The following is a 22,122-nucleotide window of genomic DNA, read 5'->3' as shown; positions in this document are numbered from 1 at the left end:
ATATTATAACAGTCAACAGAAAAATACCAGGCCCACAAGATTCTGTTTCTCTCCCACCACACAAGTGAGCAGTTAAATAATATGAAACCACACCCATGTGATGATGTGACCATGTTAAAAAAATATTCTAAACAAATAACAACACGCAATTTGGCTCCTACAGGAAGAACATTTAATTTGATAATATTCAAACTGTATTCACTATTTATCATGTACACTTCTTCCCTTTTATCACCAACAAATCAAAATCACCTGGCCTTTCATACAGCACATAACCTACCTGTAACATTGTGCTGCTACTGCTTTTCCCTATCTCACCCTCTCTGTTCTGAAGCAGCTCTGATATGAAAACAACTGAGTTATGATCATATTGAGTCCACATAGCCAGAAAAGAGTCTCTGGATGTACATTTTAAAAACTGGGTGTGCCACATTCATTTTCAGATTAATGTGTAAAAAAAAAAAAACCTGACTGTGCGTATCAATAACTTTACAGACTAGACTGGGCTGATGTGTAAAACTATACTCAGGCTCACCACATAACCATAACACTAACGTTATATAAAAAATAGACTAACTCAGGCTAGCTCGACATTAAGCCTTTTCTTTGAACAAGTAAATCAATTTTTACAAATTAACTTCCATTTTAAATGAACAAATATTGTTAGTGAACATTAATAGCTCAAGTTTAGAAAAACATTTATTATTAAGACTTATTTTTGTTCTGCATCTGAGTATAATGAGTTGAGTAGCCTATAACAGCAGCCAAAGTCTGCTTGTCATACATTGCTGACAGAAAACGCAAGAAACATATTTAAATAAATAAGTGAGCAAGGTGCAGTTCCGCCAGGAGCCGTGAGTGTTTGCTCGCGTGATTGTGTGTGTGGCGTCTGTCTGAAACATGAACCGCTTGCGTTAGACATCAAAAGGGCGATTCAAAACGGGGGAAATAATATCACATCAACACCACCATCCTCCTCATCTCCACCATCCTTCTCTTCTGCACTTAAAACCAGCCCAATTAAATTAGGGTGGTGAAATTATTTGTGCGAGCTGCATATGAAGGGTTGGAAGGTTTACACTACAGAGTGTGTGTTGTTTTTACATTACTGTTAATGCATTGCTCTTATTTACTACTCTTTTAATTACGAGCGATTGAAAACTGGAGCGTACATGTCGTCATCTGAGAGAAGCATCGTGTTATTCTTATGGATTAATATATGATCTGAACTCAACCCATGTCAAGTGAGTAACCTGCTTGTATAGTGCACTAGATGTCTGTATAATGTGTGTGATGATGTCTGTTGCGCACAATTTTCTGTTATTGGATTTAAATTAACTCTCTGAGTATCATGTTTCCAGTGTTTAATGGTTGAGTTCTGGTAAACTACGTGCATTTCTTTCACAACATTCAACAAGTATTGTTTTGTGCTGCTTTAATGCTGGTGCGTTCATTGCATTGATTCTTACACCAGCGGTCATGTGGAATAATACAAGCAGTATTCATGCACAATGTTAGGTGTGTGAAATGACATGCAGAACACACTACATACATGTCCACATGTTTTGCACAGTCTGTTTGAGCGCCTGTCCACACACAGACAGATTTGTGCAGATTCGATGAGGGAATATGGTAGCTCAGGATAATTTTCATCTATTGCTGTTTGATAATTGAAAGATCTGACACATGCCTTGTTGATTTAAATTCATAGTTATCCAAAATCCATTCTTATTCCTCAAAGTAAGACAAAATCAGCACTTGCTCTTGAATAAAATCCCACATTGAGCTAATAGGAACACGTGTTAGATATATTTGATTTTCTGTTCGTTTGAGTAATACAATTTTACTTTAGGTCGATGTGCTTGTTTTATGATGTTAGAATTACATTTGACTAAATTAAAATGGGTTAATCGTGACTGATGTTACTTAAGTATTTCAATATTATTCTCTATTGTCTCCCACTTTTATTCGTTCTTTTGTAAATAAACAGCCCAAAAGACACAAAATACTTCGGCTTTTAAGTTTTAGACTGTTTGGACTACCTTAAGTGAGACTGAATTATGAAAATAAGTATTTTTCTTTTGTTTTGTTGTTTTATAAACACTAAGGATGCATTTTTTTTAAATCAAACATACAGTAAAATTGTGAAATATTATTACAATTTAAAATGCCTGTGAAAACAGTTGTTTCATATTTATTTTTTGGAAAATTTAATACATTTTCTTTCAAGATTCTTTGAATAATAAAATGTTCAATAGAACATTTATTTGAAAAATAAATACTTTGTAATAATATAAATGACTTTACTGTAATTCTTTATCAATTCAGACGCATCCTTGCTAGTTATTATTATTTTTTGTATTTATTTTACTGACCCCCTTTTTATTAAAGAACAATATTATAACGATTTAAATTCCTGATTTCTGTTGTAATATATTGTAAATTGTAATTTATTCCTGTGATGTGCAGCTGTATTTTCAGCATCATTCCTCCAGTCTTCAGTATCAAATGATCCTTCAGAAATCATTCTAATATACTGATCTGCTTAAGAAACATTTATTATGTTTAACTTTTATTTATTATGAAAACAGTTGTGCTCATATTTTTTTGAAAACTTAATACATTTTTCTAGATTCTTTGAATTATAAAATGTTCGATAGAAGATTTATTTGAAAAAGAAATACTTTGTAACATTATAAATGATAAATCAGTTCAAATGCATCCTTGCTAATTCTTTTGTAATTTTGTTATTTATATCTTACTGACCATATTTTTTTTTGAACAATTCAGTGCTTCTCTTTTTTTATTTTGGTTTCATATCCTTTTATTAGCACAAAACTCTTTTCCTGTTTCATTTCCCCTCTATCTTTTTGCTGAAGTTACATTTTTATGTTTTTCCTTTTTTTTTTTTCCTTTTTTTCTGAAGCAACATATCAGAACTATATACTTATTAGCTCAATATTTCTAATTGAATTCAAGGCTGATTGACTTGTAGACAGTGTGAAGTTTATCTACATGGCAGTCAAATACATGTGGTAATGCTGAAATGAAGTGGTAAGTTGCATATTTTTTTCTTCTGGTTATTATTATGTTGTCGTTATTTTGCTTCTGAATTCTATGACCTTATGTTATTACTAAAAGAAACCTTTAAAAGTTACCTGTTGGTCTCAGAATAAAACCCAACAGTTATCAGGGTGCTTTTTAGCTAAGTCTTTTTTTTTTTTTTAAGAAACATTTAATCCACATCGAAACTTTGTTGGATGTTCCTTAACTCCTATCGTTTCAATTGTAGCATGCTTCCAGTAGACTAGTTAAAGACCTTGTCCCGTGCTCAGTTAAACAGCTGTAGATTCAATATTTCAGTCAGGACAGTTCATGTGAAGTAGTGCAGGGTCTGTTGACTATCACATGATAATGTCACTGTCTTATTAACACTAATAGTTTCTCTGTCTCTCTCTTTGCTGTAATTGCTGTTAAACTTGAGAAAGAGCTGAGCTGTCAGACACAGAGGTGAGGAGGGGTTAAGCTCGCTGTAAGATGATACACTTCCCTCATTTAGCAACTTTGACCTCTCACTAAATTCATATTTCCTTTAATGCCTTACATCTCTCAGTCTCACATAGGCTTAGATTCTTGTTTGGTACACACCGTCTGTTTTCCACTGATCGACAGAGGTATGAAACTTTAAATACTATGTTTGGGGTTGAGATAACACTGGAATTGATTTAACATCAGTTTAAATTTAAATTAGTAGCAATAATTTGTACACTTAATTATATATATATATATATATATATATATATATATATATATATATATATATATATATATATATATATATATATATATATATATATTACATACTATTATTTAATCTCCCAGCACATAAAATATTTAATTTCAATTTATTTTTTTAGTTTTTATTTCACATTTTAAATTTTGTCTCTCTGTATTTTTTATTATTTTTCTCTCAAACACAAAATATTTAAATTAACTTTTTCTTTCTGTATTTTTTATTATTTTTCTCTCAAACACAAAATATTTAAATTAACTTTTTCTTTCTTTCTTTCTTTCTCTCTTTCTTTCTTTCTTTCTTTCTTTATTTTTGTGTGTGTGTTTTTATTGTTCTGCTGCTTTGTTTATTTAGGATTATTATTCCTCTTTTAAACATTAAATATTTAAATTCATTTTTTATGATTACCATGCAGAGCATATTTAGATTTCTTTTCTTTTTTTTCTTATTTTAGGTTTACATTTTTGCTATTTTTTTTATTTATTCATGATAATTATTTCTCAACCACAAAATATTTACATTCACTAATTATTTGCTACTTTGTGTTAATTTGGGATTATTATTTATTTTTGAACCACACAAAATATTTAAATGAACTTTCTATGATTACCAAAGAATATTAGATATTCTTTGCCTTTTACAAATGATTTTACATTAAATTGTTTGCTATTTTTTGCATTGTCTGTATGTGTGTGTTTTTTTTTTTTTTTTTTTTTGGATTACTTTTCTTCTCTCAACCACATAAAATGTTTACATTTTTTTATGTTTAATATAATTAGATTTTTTTTCTTTTTTATTATTTAAAATTTGATAATTCAAACTTTATATCTTACTAATAATTATTTTTGTCTTTGTTTCCTATTAATTAAATACATAATTCCATTGCTTCTTGTAGGCTATTTTTTATTATTATTAATTTTTTTGTTATTTTCTTGCATTCTTTAGTTATTTTCCATTCGACCCTTCCCTGATCAGAGGCTTTTTATGTTCTTAATTCTGTATTTTATAAGCACTGTTTCTAGTCCAGTATCTGCGATATCTCACACACAGGTTAATGTGCAGCACACGTTTCCTAAAAGAGGAAGGCTCTGTGCGGGCAGCCAATGGCGCAGTAGCGCGCTCTTTTGTTTGGAGTATAATGGGCTGCTATTTGTGCTCACAGGTAACTCAGAATGATAGTTTGCCCTTAAGGAAGGAAACACTTTTCTACACAGCTGCTGAAGCAGACAATATGGAGTCCGCTTTCCACTGCAGTCTGTAGCGCTGAATGAAAATGTGAGACACACACACACACACACACACAATCACAGTCTGAGATGTGTTCACAGCTGCAGAAATAGACACAGCATCAGTGCATCACGTGACGCTTCTGTCTATCCGAGAGGATTTTTATGATGTGAACGCGTCTTTTCAGGTTTTATTGCTAAATTATTTTGGTATCAATAAATAACCAGTGCATGCAAGAGATAGGACCTCTAGCTTAAGAGAAAAAGATTATTTTATTGCTCTCCCTCGCTCTCTGTCTGCCCATTCATGCTATATTTCTTTCTGCATCAGTGGATCTGATGTTTTGACCTTTGAAGGAGGGAGAGAGCGAGAGGAAGATGTGGGACGGCGTGTGTTTTTGATGAATGTCTCGATAGAATGGTTGAAATTGTTGGCGCACATATCAGATGTGTTTGGAGAGGGACTGTGTGTGTGTGTGTGTGTGTGTGTGTGTGTCACTGCAGCACTCCGCATCGCTGGACTTCCGCTCATGGCCTGACGGGGCTCCACTGCACCAGACAGAGACATGAGAGCACTGCCAGGCTTTTAGAGATGGGGAAGAGTGTGGTGGTGGGATACATATCCAAACTTGCATTCTCTTTATCTCTTTTTCTATTCCTTCTTTTTAATGACCTCTGCTTTTTTATCCTTCATGTATTTTGACAAAGGAAAACCAACCTATACTGGTTTGTTGGTCTCCCAGCCTGGTCTGGCTCATCTTTTGGATGGTTTTAACAAGGTTTTGGACACATTTAGCTGGTAAGGCTTGAGAATCCAACTGAAACCAGCTAAGACCAGCTGCTTTAAAGTTATAGTCCACTCAAAAATAATTTTCCAAACTTGTGTGACTGTCTAATTTTTCTGTGGAATTTTAAAGATATGTTAGTAATCAAACAGTCAGTGACCAACACTCTTAAAAATATCTTATTTTATGAAATTCATACAGGTCTATAACAACATGTATTTTCATTTTAGGGTGTACTATCCATTTAAGCTTTTTTATTTTTCAGCATTTTGCCATTTTTCCTGAATTCTGCCTTTCCTGTGATATGTTTTGAGGCTTCTTTTCCTTTTCCTTTTCTTTTTCTTTTTCTTTTTTCATTTTTATGTTTTAAATGAACTAATTCTAACTTTTGACGCTATATTTTGATTGGATGACTTGTGCGCTAATTAACTGTATATATATATATATATATATATATATATATATATATATATATATATATATATTTATATATATTTATAAGCAACTTGCCAAAGCATGACTGAACAAAAAAAAATTACTGAACAAAAAAACATTAAAATAAAATCTAATTCAAAAACAGTATGTCATATAGTTCAACTAAATCCATTACGGCTGTAGCGAATATAATGAAAATGAAATAAAAAGTTTTGACCACAGAATTGGATTTAAATCTGCTCAGTGTTGCACCAGGATTTTAGTGCATTTGTAGTGCATTATAACCAATCACACATGAGTCTGTTACACTTATGAATGCAATGGCCAATCACTGCACTGCATGCACTTGCTGACTGAATTAAGCTCCACACGAATTCTCTCATCATAAACAACAAATTGCAGATGCACATATGATGTAAGAGATACATTCATAAAACCGTGTATATCAGCTTTACTGATTATAAGGGAGTTTTTTTGAGCTTGCTTAAACTCATGCTAGACTCAGGTCTGTCATAATGTTCTTTGACAATGTTTTTGACAAAGTTTTTTGCTCGCATTCTCTGTATAATTTATCCGCTGTTTGAAAAACTATAAGGTACAGGTAATAAATAAATAAAATTATTCATTACCTCATCCTTGAACATCTTCCTCAATAGCATCATCAAGCTTCACCTTTGTTATTGTTTTGAAAAGGCGACCTCTAGTGGCGAAAACTTTCATATTGTAAGTGATGTTATTTCACGTGCTATTTTTTTATAGTACAGTTTACTGCACAGTTTTCAACTTTAATCTGCATCTGACACGTCCCCTCTATCATTGGTCAGAAACTGATAGCTCCACCCAAACTCCCTCCATTGGCTGCCGCTGAGTCATTTTTGTGTATGGGGCTGGCTGTCATGCTCAAATAAACAGAGCAAAAGCAGTGCAAATTCACAATGTTTTTTTTTTTTTCAACTTGTAAATGTTTCCCTAATAGTTGTCTTTGCATATTAGGCTTAAGATAAAGATGTTTTTACATGAAAATCACCTGCGAGGCTTCAGGTTTGAAGCTTAGACCAATTATTTCTCATGATAAAATCACTGTAACGCATGACGTCTGGCTTGATTTCATCTTCACTTCTCCTGCTTTATCCATTTATTTTGCTTGTGTTCCTCTTTTCCAGCCCCCTTCCCATCTCTCGCTCTCTTTCCATTTTTTTGGCCTAGTACAGAAACGTAAGTCACTCTCCAGTCTTTTAAATTCTCTCTCTCTCTCTCTCTCTCTCTCTCTCGTCCCCTCCCCCTCTCTCTTCTGCTGGTCTCTTCTGATCTCTTCTGTTCTCCCTCCCCCTCTTGCTGCAGTGTTACTGCTAATGTATATTATCGTCACTGCAGTCCTCCACTGCTCACCCCTCTCGTTCTCTCCTTCTTTTACCCTCTCTTTCTCTCTCCCTCTCCTTCAGCTTCCATTTCCTGCTCAGTGCTAACAGCATTTTTACTTCTCAGTGTGTTGTCTTGTTATGCGCAGGTTTTATGTGACATGCGGTCAAACACACACACACACACACACACACACACACAGGGTAATTATACCTTGTCTCCCTCACTCTGTGTGTCAGGATTTCTCACGCTGCTCAGATGCTCTCTAAACCCTTGCCTATCTACTCTTTTTCTGGTCGTTTTTCTCCCTATTCTTTGTGACCCCCTCCCTTTGCAAAAAATAGAAATAAAGAAATAAATGCTGTAAAACATCACTGCTGCTGAGCTAAGTTCTAGTGCCTGCTTTATAAACACACACACACACACACACACACACACACACAGCACAGTAAAATATTAACCATCTCAGTTCTTCTGCACTTCTTTTTTTTATTTTCACTTTTCCATTTTTTATTTAGTCATGCACATTTATATTCCTCAACATTTAATCTATATTTCCTTAATTATTTAGAAAAAGTTCCTAATATTATTAATATTATTCACTAAAACTAAAACACAAATCACAATGGGAAAACAAGGGTATAGAAACTTTCACTTTAAATCAAGTTACACATTGAATTAAATTTTACATTTTTACATTACAAGAAGGAATAGTTTAAAATAGTGTTTACTTCAAAATCTTTGTTATTTTTACAACTTAAAATCGTTTCTATAATGACAGATTCAGATGAAAATCAGATTTTTTATTCATATTTTGGAAATACTTTACTGCACCTGATCAATATGTTTTCTGTACCCTTGAATCATTCAACATCATCTTTTCTTTTTGTTTAAGTTTCAGTAACCCTTTCTCCTCTAAGTGCTGCAGTGCTGCTACTGATATCAGCTCAGTTCAAACAAAAACACTTTTTTACTACCTTCTCAAATGTCAGAATTTTATATCAGCTTTTTACCCTTTTCCTCCATCTGCACATTCACTTACCTCACTTTTTTAATTGTTTCCTTTCATAATCCCTCTTCTGAGATCATTTAAGTACCACATTATTTCACTAACATGTTCTCTAAGTCACATAATATATGCACCTGAACAGTCTTAAACTCACTATTGTTATAGTGCATTAATCTGAAATCTCTGTGACTGTTCAACAACACCAGTTTTATTCTGTTTTATGCTTAGTACAAGTACAATATTTTAATTTCAGACTATTTTGGATACCATGCAGTTATAAGTGTGTAAACTTTATAACTAGTTAGATAAGAAGTGATTTGTCAAAGATTTCTTTTTCATGTATGTGTGATTTGCCATTTGTTTGTAATTGTGAAATTTACCAGCAATTTCTGAGTAAATATTGTTTCTACACATTTTTTTTTCAGCATAGTGTGCATGACTTCTAATTATAATAAACTTACCAAAATATCATATTCTAAACTAATATAACCAGCACAGCACAACTAGACTAAAAATAGTTTTCCTTTGCATACAGTTTCTTTAAGAAGTGAATAAAGTCTTACCTTCAATATTTCCTCCTTCTTTCTTTACTTTCTTTCTATCCTCCGCTGTCTAAATGCAGTTCTGAAAGAGTTGACTAACTTTCTTCAAGCTCCCTAAAAAAGAATTAGAATGGACATAAAGGAAAGTGACAGGAATGGGAGGAAATTAGTTTCTACCTGGCAAAAACAGGCAAAATGGATAAAAAGAGTGAGGGAAGAGTAATAAAGTTCTTGTGAAATGAAATGAAGAGGGGATCAGCTGAAAGGAGGTGATGCACAGTAGTAGAAAAAGAGAAAAGTAACTGATCCAGAGTCGTTCTCAGTGAATTGTGCTTCCTTAATGCGGAATTGGAGAGCAAGGGATGGTTGGGGAGGGGGGGCAGACTGGTCGAGAAGAGGAGGAGAAAGAGTAAGGTGGGGGGGGGGCAAACAGAGATGGGATAGGATCAGAAAAACAGCAAAATGGAACAAAGTGGCCTAATACTTTAAAAGCAACTAAATCAGAAGCATTTCAACCAGGTCTCTTCACTATAATCACACACAGAGGAAAGAGAGAGAAGAAATGAGCGGATGCACAGTCAGATTTTTACTGCAGCAAAACTGCACTGTTCTCTCCAAACCTCTCTCGCCCTCTCTCTCTCTCTCTCTCTCTCTCTCCCTCCTCCCCCTCCTGCTCCATGACGCTGGGCTATAGTGCTGTACTGCTGTGTGTGCATAACAACCTTTCTATCTCTCTCTGTCTCTCTTTCTCTCGCTCCTGTTCCTCTCATGCAATGAAACTGCAGTGAAGCTCTTGACTTATTAGCTGCTTCATTTAAAGAGATAGAGAGATGGAGGGAAAGAGAGACAGATGGAATTTTAATCAGTTGCAATAGTCTCTCGTCCTCAGTTGCTTCAGCCCAAAGGAGATTTGAAAGCAATATGCCTGATTGAGAGATTGACAGATAGTATCTGTATTCGATATGCATGGGCTATTGATGCTGTTACATTTAATTTTATATTAAATGCATCTTAATTTTCATGCATTAACATTAAAATTACCAGTTAAAATGCTGTTTTGTGATCTTTGATGTGTTTATTCTTTGATTGCCAGTTATATAATGCTCACTTGCATTATGGACTAGTGGTTCTACTTATTGTTTTTCTCTTCTATTAATTGCTTCTGCTTGCATTATTGTCATTACATAAAAGCATCGTCTAGACAAATAAATGTAGATCTCATTGTTTATAACTTGTGTTAAGGGACTATTGACCTTGTGATCCTTTTGTTTATTGTATATCATCTGTGTTCGAAATGATTTCAAAGCCCTTCTTAACACACAAACGCTTCCATAACAGTGATTTGTGATATGCTTTGATCATTTTAGAGATGAGTTGACATGAAATACTCTTGGGAAGTCCTGCAGTGTGAGATGCCACCTATAAAACTATTTTAAACACCCTTGTTTTTGAGTATTGTGCAGTTTGTGTATCCTCATATTAAGTCAGGGACTGCATGAAATGAAATATTTGAAGGGAAAAGGTGATTAAATAGAGGATAGTTACCGTACATGACCTTCACTTTTAAAAATGAAGCTTCTTTACTGTTTATTTTACATCATCCAAGATTCTTTATAGTGACAGAAGGGCTATTTAGACGGTTAAAATGTTATTCACATTAACTGTTGAAGGTTCTTTAGGGCGACCTTAAATGGTCATTGCTGCAAAAACCTCTACTATGAAGATTTATCTTTAAGATTGTATGACATATGTCCATTTAAATTCTTTATGCTGATGTCATAAAGGTCCGCGCACACGTCATGCGTCAATCACCAGAACACATGCCAAAAACACACAAGGTCACATGGCAAGCTTTTTAATGTCACTGCAGTATTTTTGGCATATCAATAGCGGGACCCCCGTATGATGTGCAAGATCCCTCCATTTTTACCTTTACTAATCATCTCCCCTCTTTTTCTCCCCCCTCCCTCCTGTCCCCCCGCAGACCGCTCCTCTCTCCTCCCCTCTACGTTTTTTCTCCTCCTCTCCCTCCCCAATGCTCAGTTCGGTGTGTGTCTCCTCATACAAAGGGCGCAAGGGTGGGAACAAGTCGTCCAACAAAGCATGTTACAGCGCCGACATGACTTGCCCGTCGGAAAGCGAGAAAATCGTCATCAACTGCGGCGGCGTGAGGCACGAGACGTACCGGAGCACCCTGAAGACGCTGCCCGGGACGCGTCTGTCGTGGCTCACTGAGCCGGACGCCTTCAGGAACTTCGACTATGACCCAAAGTCTGACGAGTTCTTCTTCGACCGGCACCCGTCTGTCTTCTCGTTCATCCTCAACTACTACCGGACGGGCAAGTTGCACTGCCCCAACGACGTGTGCGGTCCGCTGTTCGAGGAGGAGCTCGCCTTCTGGGGCATCGACGAGACCGACGTGGAAGCGTGCTGCTGGATGAACTACCGGCAGCACCGGGACGCGGAGGAGGCGCTGGACAGCTTCGAGACGCCCGAGCCGGAGGTGCCGGAGGACGACCCGGCGCTCGCGGGGGACGGAGACCTGAAGAGGCTCTGCCTGCAGGAGGACGCCAGGAAATTGGGCTGGTGGCGCGTGTGGCGACCGCGGATCTGGGCGCTCTTCGAGGATCCCTATTCGTCCAAATACGCGCGGGTGAGTGTTCAGCACCTCTTTACGCGTGGACAGCTCCTCGGTGTAGCGCTCTGGTAACTTACTTTAAATGTTGTTGAAACCTGATTTGAGACCCCTATCCTTCAAAGCAGGGTATTGCATGGACTAGTTTGGTTGAAAACAGAAAGGTTTTAGGTTCAAACCCCAGAATTCCTTGAGTTTGAGCGTCCTGATAAAGAAAATCTAGGCATTTTTTCGAATGGACAAATCCATTAGTATACTTATGATAAACAGGGAACCTTCTCTTCCAGGTTCGCTCAAGTTACGTAAACGTAAGTTTACTGGTTACATTCCCAAAACGTTGGCCAAAAAGAAAATAAAAATATATATATAGCTACGAACTAGGAACGTTTTATTCTTTTTTTCAAATTAAAAGTATTTGGATGTTCATCTTATGTTTTTTGTTGTTGTTGTTGTTGTTGTTTTAACATTACTACTTACGGCTGGTTTCCAAACATTCGAAAAATATTCAAAAGTAACATTCCTGTATTGTTTGCAATATGCTAAAATGGAATGTTAATGTTTGCATAAAAAAGGGGGAAAACATTAAATTATCACAATTTAAACATTCAGAAACATGTTTTCATAACTTAATGTGAACGTAAAACAGAACATAATTTTGCTGTCTAAGTTAAGATAAGGTGAAGAAGCCTCTCAGTAAAATATTTGAGTTGGAATCTTAAAGCTTTTTGGTTTAAATCCAAGACTGTCCCTTGTTTTTTGCCCCACTAATTGATAAATCTGTAGAATAAACCTGTGTTAACCTACTGAACTCACTAACATAGTTTCCCAGCTACCATGTAATGTTCTTATGGTCTGGTAAGGTCTTTTCAAAGTTATTAAAAAACTTTATTTCAGGAACGTTAACAGAACGTTCTTTAAAAGTTATATGGTTTTTAATGACATTCCCAAAACATTAGCACAAAAATGTTTGCATCATTCCAGAAACATTTTTTTCTGAAACATTTTATTTAGATGTTCATCAAAAAAAATTTTTTTTTTACATATTCAAAAGTAACATTCCCATAATGTTTGTATAATAATCAAACGTAACATTCCATGAATGCTTTTGCTAACATTCGCTTGAGAAATAACTTAAAAACAGTTTTATATTTCATATATTTAATAACAATTTTATACATAACTAATGTCTTGTTTGGAAAGGTTGAAACTGAAAGATTATAGGCGCAAACACAGCAAGCATTTACATTTTGTCTTTGAATAAGACATTCTCAGGTAATTAGTGTACTGTATGTAGCTTTAGATGAAGGTATCAACTAATTAGCAATCAACTAATTCACAAATGGTGCTGAAAACTTAGTTACTCAGTTAACTAATTTTGCTGCTAGTTTGTGGGATGCACGATAAAAGTTAGTTTGTTAAGTCAGTAAGATTGTTTTATGCTCTGTTCCTCAAAATATGCATTGGTGAGTGTGAGTAACTTCATAGTTTAATCTACTGTGTACAGCCTAGTGGTTAATATCCGGGTTGGTAATTGAAAGTTTGTAGGCTCAGATACAACGAGCGTTCAACCATCATTGTGCCCTTGAGCAAAGATGTGTCATTTAATAGCTGTACAGTAAGTGGCTTTGGATAAAAGCATCAGATGAATGACTAATGAGTAAGTAACTGTGTTTGGGTGTAGATGAAGATCTGTGTAATAATTGAAAAGTTGTGAGAATGTGAGCTGTCCTTGATCAAGATGTTTAACCTGAGGTTGCTGGTCACTTTAGATGAGTAATTAGTGCAGTAATGTGTGTTTTCCATTCATCCTTCATCCTCAGACTGTTGCAGCAAGTGGATAAAGTTGCATGATTTCAGTAGTTGACCCAGTTCAAGCTGGTTAAATGAGCTTTGAAGGATGCAGTTATCAGCCTGTCAAAATGAAATAAGCACTGCCAGTGGATATTCCCCCGGAATCACACACTGCACCACCATCAAACAAACATCAGCCTCATATTTATGCGCGTAATTGCATGTTATCATGCGCCATTACGCACGAGCCCCCTCTTAGATCCATTTGCACGCTCTTTGTTTCAGCTGTTTTAAAGTGTTGCACCTTACAGTAGCAACCACAAAACCATTACTGCATTTATAGCCCATAAACCCACTGCTCTTATGAATCTTTAATGCTTCCGATGCCCAACGCAGCAAACCCAGACGCTTGTTTCTTAATCGCATCCTTGGTAATTTTCATTTAAATGCAGACTTGTGGGTTTTTTTTAGTTAATAATGGATGCTTTCGTTCAGTCTGATGCGATTATAAGCGCTGATACGGGAGCTGCTGCAGAGACAGGGTGCATTTGATTGATATTGCACAAATATGATAGACTATAACTCATATTTTTGCCCTGAGACATGGTCAAATATTTGAAAACAAATGCCTTGGTGTGTTCATACACTGTGTGGATTTATCAGATCCTGCTGAGGAAGTGACTTGAGTTTGTGTTACAGGATTATTATTTTTTTTTTTTTTTTGTATATATAGAATATCTATGTCCATTTATTTACGTTAAGTTGGTTTATCAGCATACTTGCTGATTATTGCATGCTGTAGATTGTCTTTCATGTATTTTAGATGAAATTGAGATGCATTGCTGTCTAATTTAACATCTTATGTCATAGAGGAGCTATATGAAACCAGATATAATGACCTTACTGTGGGAAATTTCTAGGAAAGAGCTTTAAAGCAATGTCTGCGTTTACATAGATGAGACACATGCACAATGGCTGTCTGCTGTGTGTTTGTGCACCTGCAGATGGATCTAGACATGGCTTATACCTGGGGAATGCATCTCTATTGTCCAAATGTCATTAGCAGGTCAATATTTGCCACAGTTCATTCACCGTGTTGTCAGCCAGGGTTTACTATATAGTTGTTGCTGTGTGCATGCAAGCATTAACATGCATGTACACATATAGTAAATGCAATCATTTAGTGGTCAAACAGTGACTAATATATACTGTATGGCATGCACCTGAATTATAAGATGATCAATTTAAATTACTCATATTGGGCTATATTCATGAGAGTAAGGACAGTCAATTTCGGGGGAGTAATTTTTCTTTTTTCAATAAATTAATACTTTTGTTCATCAAGGATGCATTAAATTGATAAAACATTTCTGATGTTACAAAATCTTCTTTTTCAAATATAGCTGCTGTTCTTTTTAATGTTCTATTAATCAAAAAACCCTGAAAATCATGTATTACAGTTTAAAAAATATGAAGCTGTTTTCATCATTGATAATTATAAGAAATATTTCTTAAGCAGTAAATCAGCATATCAGAATGATTTCTGAAGGAGACACTGAAGACTGGAGTAATGATGCTGTAAATGCAGCTTTGATCACAAGGAAAAATTACATTTTACAATGTAATCAAATAGAAAACATTTATTTTAAATTGCACTAATATTACACAATATTACTATTTTTAGTGTATTTTTGATCAAATAAATGCAGCCTTGGTAAGCAGAAAATACTTTTTTCAGCAACTAATAATTTTTCTTCAAAAACGACTTTTATACAATATACAATGTAAATTGTCCAACTGAATTTCAGTGCAACAATTTATGTTACAGTTTTATGACTATTTTACGAAATATATATATTTTTAATTCATATATTCAAATTTTTGACATTTTGAGATTTCTTTTATTGACACAAACAATTTTACTCTTAACTCATGTTTTGAAAAACAATGATAATTAATTCAGAATATTGTTTATGAACAGAGTTCCATTGAATTGAATTCACTCAATATTTACTCAAAAATCTGAAAACAATCTAAGCGCTAATATATCTGCCAACTTATTTTTCGTTTAGTGACAGTAAATAAGATACTGAGTTTAAATAAACAGTATTTTACTCTTTTTCAACCTTATTCATAAAAAAAAAAAAAAAACATTTCTTAGTTAACAAAAATCACTGATAAATCAATTCCTGCTCAAGTTATGCTGTCTTAATTTAATTAAATGCACCAATTTACATAACGATTTTGCCTGTGATTTATTCTGCTTGTGTTTCACGAGTAATGCTTATTTATTTGACTGTATCTATGCGAAATTCTCTAAAAAAAGATATGTAAACATAAACATAATGCTCCGCCAAGTCCAAACCCAGTATCTCAGAAAGCATTTCAGCAGTGTTACTGTGCTGCGTTTCTCTCCGGTCATGCATTAGCACACGACAGCGCTCCGTAACCTACAGTAACACTTCACTGATCTCAAATCTAGCAGGACTAGACAAGACAAAGAGGCACGCTTGTAAAAATAAAAAAAAATGTTTAAAAAAACGACGTGCAGAGGTGAATGGAAGGAAATTACTGGTGTGATTTAAAGCCGCTCCCTATAGATTCGTGGCGTGGGTGAAGTGTGAAACATTTATGAGCCGAGCAAAAATCTGCATGTTATTCACAACTACAGCAGTCCAACACACGTGAAGCTTGAACACACACTCGAGCGCAACACTACTGCAATACTGCTCTCCAGCAGCCCGAGCTGTGCACTAGAGCTGGAGATGAGCGAGAGAGGGTCAGATGTGAGGAATAGGAGGCAAAACAAGTGAGCTGGAGGAAGAAGAGCTGGGAGAGATTGAAGGTGATGCACGTTTGAGAGGGGGAGAGGAATGCCTTATGGATTCATTTTAACATCTTCAATTATAACTAAAGGCACCGGATGCCCTTCTCCCCCACTTCTGTGGATTATTGTTTGATCGTTTATCAATCACTTGTGTCTTTGTCTCTCTGAAGGCATCTGATCAGTGCGCACACACACACACACACACACACATTCAGCTGACTGCACTGTAATACTGTTCAGTAACATGACTCTTCTAAAGGTTATTGAGAAAGAATCCTCTAATGTGTGCATCATTAAATAACCACATAGAAATCAATACTAATTTCGTAAACATTTACATTGATGCTTAAGAGTAATTCAATCGTTTTAAAAAATATATATATATATATTTTTTTATATACAGTGTTAAGAAGGTTACTTTGGAAATGTAATAGGTTACATATTACAAGTTACCCTATTTAAAATGTAGTAACTATTTCAATTACTTTATTAATGTAATTGGTTACATTGGATTACTTTTCTACATTTCTAAAGAATGTTTTCAACTGTTAATCAGTTTCAATGATTTAAACCAGACAGGTTTAACCTTACAGTGGTACTCAACACTGATTACTGTCAGACTTTCAAAATCCTTCAGATTATAATAATTGAATTTTAAAGCACAGCCACCACAAGAGGTTAAATACAGTTTTAAAATCATAACAAGAAATAATAAATACTAATTCAAGAAGTATTTAGATGTAACCCCTTTATTAGTAACATTTGTTCTCAGAATACAGTTATATGAATTTTTTGTAACTAAATTACGTAATACTCCCCAACACTGTCTTTATCTAATATTCTGTTTTGATAGATATCTGACAATTTTGTGACATAATTTCTGTGGTCATTTTTATTTTATTTTATTTTTTAAGGATTTTGTTTTATTGATAGGCTAATTGTGACTTTTCATCTCACAGTTCAGACTTGGTTTCTTGCCATTTCAATGAAAAAAAAATCAGAATTCGTCCCCTTGGAATTATAAGGTTCTATCTGCGTTCTGAGTAGTTTTGAGATATTGAGCTTTAAAGTTTTTGTGTTCCATAGACTTCTGTAGATAAAACCTTTTTGTTTTTTCAATAAAAAATCCCAAAATGTACACAACTTAAAATAAAACATCACATAATGTAAATAAGTTGTCACAGAATAAGAATATGTGAATAATTCAATTTTGACAAAAATGTCAGATACAACCTTATAATTCCAAGGGGACGAATTGTTAAACAGAAACATAAAATTGCAAATCTGAATTTTACATATATCTCACAATTTTTTTTCTCTGAACTGTGAGTTTATATCTTGCAATTCTGAGGTTATATCTCTTTTTTCCTCAGAATTGCGAGGAAAACATCAGAATTGTAGGTTAAAAAGTTGAAATGAACTTTTTTATTTTGCATTGAATGGTGAAAATGGGCTTCCATAGAAAGCAAAGTGCATAAGTTATACACAGTTGCCACAAAACGTTTTTTGGATACTTAAAGGGATGGTTAAAAAAAAAGTCCATCCAATTAAGACAGAAATTCATACAGGTTTGCATTAACATGAGGGTGAGATGTTATTGCAAACCTGTATGAATTTCTCTCTTAATTCCATCGAAATGGTTGCAACAATTTACTCAAAACTTACAAATACATAAATAATAAATAAACACTATTTTACACCTTTTGTGCTTTATTCATAAAAATGGAGAACACATTTCTTTGTAAATCACTGATAAATCCTTTCTTACATAAATTGTACTGCAAATAATTGAATGCATCAACTTGCATGATTTGCACAATTAATAGATGTGTATTTTATGACATTATGACATTATATATATTTATATAATTTTTAACTGGTTTAAATGTCCAAATACTTTTTTGTTTCAGCTGTAATTTATAGCGGGAGTACTGGCTGTTTCTAAGAGCGACATGAATACAGATCTCAGGCAGTGTGTGTGAAAAGGTACAAACAAAATCACGTGATACTTGTGGCTTGATTTCAAGTGACATATTGCTTGGGAAGAAGCAGAGATTTGGAAAAGTCTTACTGAGCACCTGCTTGGAATCTGTCTTCCATATACAGCAGACATTTCTGGCACACTTACAAACACACTGTGTAATCATCTAACATATTATAGATATATAGATTACATATAAATTTATTCTATAAATTATTTATTAGTATTTTGAATGGGCTTTTATTTGTGTTTTCAGTTTTTCATGTGCTTTTTATGTTCTTTTGTCATTTTTGTCAGTTTTGGCTTTTTTTTTTTCACACACTGGACATACAGTAAGGAAATTCAGAAAATAAAGTCTAAAATGCTTTCAAATTTTGCTATAAAAACACCGCTGATATTACTCTAATTAAATTTCAGTCATAATTGATCTGAAAAGAATTAAGCTTGAAATACAAAAACAAAATAAGTTTATATTGATAAATAAAAAAGTTTAAATTGTATTTCAAATTTTTGTTTTAAGTTTTTAAAAAGTTTTTTTTTTACTTTGTTTACATTAAAAATGTTGTATTACTTCCACTTCAGTTATTTTAATTTTAGTTTGTGTTTTAATTAATATGCTTTTGTCAGCAAATTTTAGTTTTTTATTCATATTTTATATTTATATAGTTTTTTTTATAAATAAAATATTTTTTTAATATTTATTTATTTATTTTTTAGTGCCTCAACCTGAAGTTTTCAGCTTTCTTTCAAGGCTTTATATTGTAAAAGAAAAATAAAGCAAAAGACAATAATAAGAGTTGGAATTCTCATGTGATTTCATCAGAACTGCATTATGACATCATTAGATGATGTGTTCTTTCTGGTTATGACATCAGAATCAACTGTCAATCCGTTTCAAAGTGTTCTGATTCAGCGTTACAGGGAAATACTTATCTGATAAGATTTGTGCATGTTAAGATGTAAGTATGAACTTATTTAAAGAAATATATCTTGATTTAACTTGCATTATACTGTCCTTTTGATTCTGGTTACACTCCTGCATGCAGCTGCATGTATGTTTGATTGTGTCTTCGGCTCACGTCTAGAGCAGTCTCACATCTATAACTAGTGTTTGGCATGGAGTCTGCTTCCATCAACAGTTCACCAGTCGCACGGTCTCTGAACACCTCCTCCCGCCGGCCGAGCGAGCCAGTCAACGGGGTGCAGGAGTCCCATGCATAGCCGTCCTGTTAAACAAACTGCTTTGGGCAGCTTTTCATGACATTGGCACTTTAGTCCGGGACACTGTGTTTTGCCTAGAGAATGAAGGGACATCTGAGCTCACACAAACACTGCCTCCTGCATACTCAGTATACACATAAGGATACTTATTCACAGCAGGAATAATGAATTCTGATGATTTCTGCATAGCTTAAATTAGTTTTTATTGTAATTTTTGCACTTCAGCTTTAACATATTTAAATTTGTTGCCAAGACAACATTTCTAATTTTAAATATTTTTTTGAAATATTTCATCTAATTTTATTTTATAGTTTGTGCTATTGTAGATTGATATTATTTACAGTTTAAAATGCCTTGAGATTTGGCTATAAAAACACATTTGACCACTGTTAATGAAATGTAATCATAACTGAGTTGAATAGAATTAAGCTTAAAGTACATAAACATTAACATTTTTGAATGAAATAGATATATAGATAGTAATATTATTTTTTTTTAAATATTGTTTTAAATTGAGTGTTTTTATATATTTCTGTATAGCCTCTGTATAATTTATTTATTAATATCCATTTTAATTAGTAATTTTAGTATTTCAACTTATTTATTTTAGTTAGTTTCAAAGACGACCTGTTTCTGAGTTTGTTAGTTGGACAATCTCATAAACATACATCAGTGCTTCACTCCCTGTTAAATCTGTCATGGCCCTTCAAAAACCAAATGCCATAACAGTGAAACACTTACACAGAGTAAAGTGCCTTCAAAGTTCATTTTGATTGATTTGATGTCAATTTTCACACTCCATTTTCTCCGAATCTCTGTATAGTGGAGCTAAACTCAACAGTCATAGGACAGATCATAGTCTAAAAGACCCATTTCTAGTCATAACTCCATTAGGACAAAATGCATAGATTTGCAGAACAGTGTGTCTCCAAGAGACAAGGAGATGTCTTCCTGTGTTTCAGACCATCACAGCTTGAATGAATGATTGAGGCATGAGGTAATGAACCCACACACATCGGACAGAAGTGCCCATGTGTTTGATGAGGGTTTACGTTGACCGTGTTCTGCTGAAGGTGCCATGCATGAACAAACCTGGTCATCTGCAAGAATTTTAGTTAAACTAGCTGCAGAATTTGAATGTAGAGAAGTAGAATTAAGTTTAATTGACTGTAAAGAAAATACATTTTCAAAAAATTTTGAATTGAAAGTGCCTTGTTTGAGAAGTTTGAAAAGAATGTTCTAAAGCCTTGCAGATTTAAAGTTTGAAGATTTAATTAAAAAGTAATTTGTTCTTGCTAATTAAACACAAGCAGTGATTCAGTGTCACATGATCCTCCAGAAATCCTTCTGATATGCTGCTCAAGAAACATCATGTGACTCTGGAGACGGGAGGAATGATGCTGCAAATTCAGCTTTGCATCACAGGAATAAATTACATTTTACAAAATATTCAAAAATAAATTAGATATTTTAAATTGCAATAATATTTTGCAATATGACCGTTTTTACTGTATTTTTGGAGAAAATAAATGCAGCCTTAGTGAGTCTTCTTTAAAAAAATTAAAAAGCATAATTTTTTTCCAGATCTTTGACTGTTAGTGTATTGGAGAATTGCTCACATGTGATAGACTGTGATTGGTGCCAGAGCTTTGAAAGATTCGACAGGAAGCGATTCGGTTTTCTCTGACACAGGTGTGTGTGTGTGTGTGTGTGTCGATCTCTTCAGTTTCATGTCGGTTTCACAGGGAGCCTGAGCTCGGACCTGCTGGGTAATTTTATCTCTGTGATAATTGGAACTTCCTGTGGCGATGAGATCATATCCTGCTGAGGCACATCAGAGCAGCAGCATCACAGTCTGGTATCTGACTCACATACAGACGTTCTGTCGTTAATGTGATGGGGAATATTGGGAATGTCTAACAGGATTTCCTGTTTTTCATATGGATTGGATGCAGGAGGTTTGTCCTTGGCATCTTTGTTTCCGATAAACCAATAAACATAGTCGAACTATTAAAGGACCATGATTTAATGTTCACTAACGCTTTCTAATTATTGACAGCAGTAATTCCATCAATCTCCGAGGAGCTGTTTTATTCCCAGCCTTATTAGTTGGTCATAAATATTTTAACCTAATAATCCTGCATGTACCACAGTAATTACATGCTACTTTTTAAATACTTTTTTATTCAGCAAGGATGCATTAAACGCATCAACAGATGACAATAAAGACATCAATTATCTTGCAATTGGGGATGGAGGTGGACTGTTTTCAACAATGATAGTAAAAAATGTTTCTTGAGCAGCAAATCATCACACTTTCAGAATGATTTCTGAAATATGTGACACTAAAGACTGGAGGAATGATGCTGAAAATTCAGCTGCATATCACTGGAATAAATTACATTATAAATTATATTCACATAGAAAAGAGTATTTTAAATTGTAAAAATATTGCACTGTTTTTACTGTATTGTTAACAAATAAATACAGATTTTTTTAGACTAAGTGGTTTGTAAAA

At 34.2% G+C, this 22,122-nt stretch overlaps 1 protein-coding gene across 9 annotated transcripts in view; it reads left to right on the top strand.

The window, feature by feature from the left end:
• Window positions 1–1,116: 1,116 nt before the first annotated feature.
• Window positions 1,117–22,122, top strand: part of LOC128012999 (potassium voltage-gated channel subfamily C member 1) — a 56,831-nt gene continuing 35,825 nt past the window's right edge. For 3 of the 9 annotated variants that reach the window (XM_052595668.1, XM_052595667.1, XM_052595666.1), the window contains exons 1-2: window positions 3,560–3,674; window positions 11,134–11,802. In XM_052595668.1, coding sequence (XP_052451628.1) covers window positions 11,185–11,802 — 618 coding nt within the window. In that variant the 5' untranslated portion in view covers window positions 3,560–3,674; window positions 11,134–11,184. Of the gene's footprint in view, window positions 1,245–3,031; window positions 3,055–3,558; window positions 3,675–5,801; window positions 5,819–7,402; window positions 7,455–11,133; window positions 11,803–22,122 lie in introns of those variants that run through there. The other 6 variants (XM_052595661.1, XM_052595663.1, XM_052595662.1 and 3 more) reach the window with 6 other exon arrangements.

Source organism: Carassius gibelio, chromosome B24, assembly GCF_023724105.1.
Source record: "Carassius gibelio isolate Cgi1373 ecotype wild population from Czech Republic chromosome B24, carGib1.2-hapl.c, whole genome shotgun sequence".
Lineage (NCBI taxonomy): Eukaryota > Metazoa > Chordata > Actinopteri > Cypriniformes > Cyprinidae > Carassius > Carassius gibelio.
Note: the sequence above shows the minus strand (reverse complement) of the source record. Positions and strands in the feature narration are given on the sequence as shown.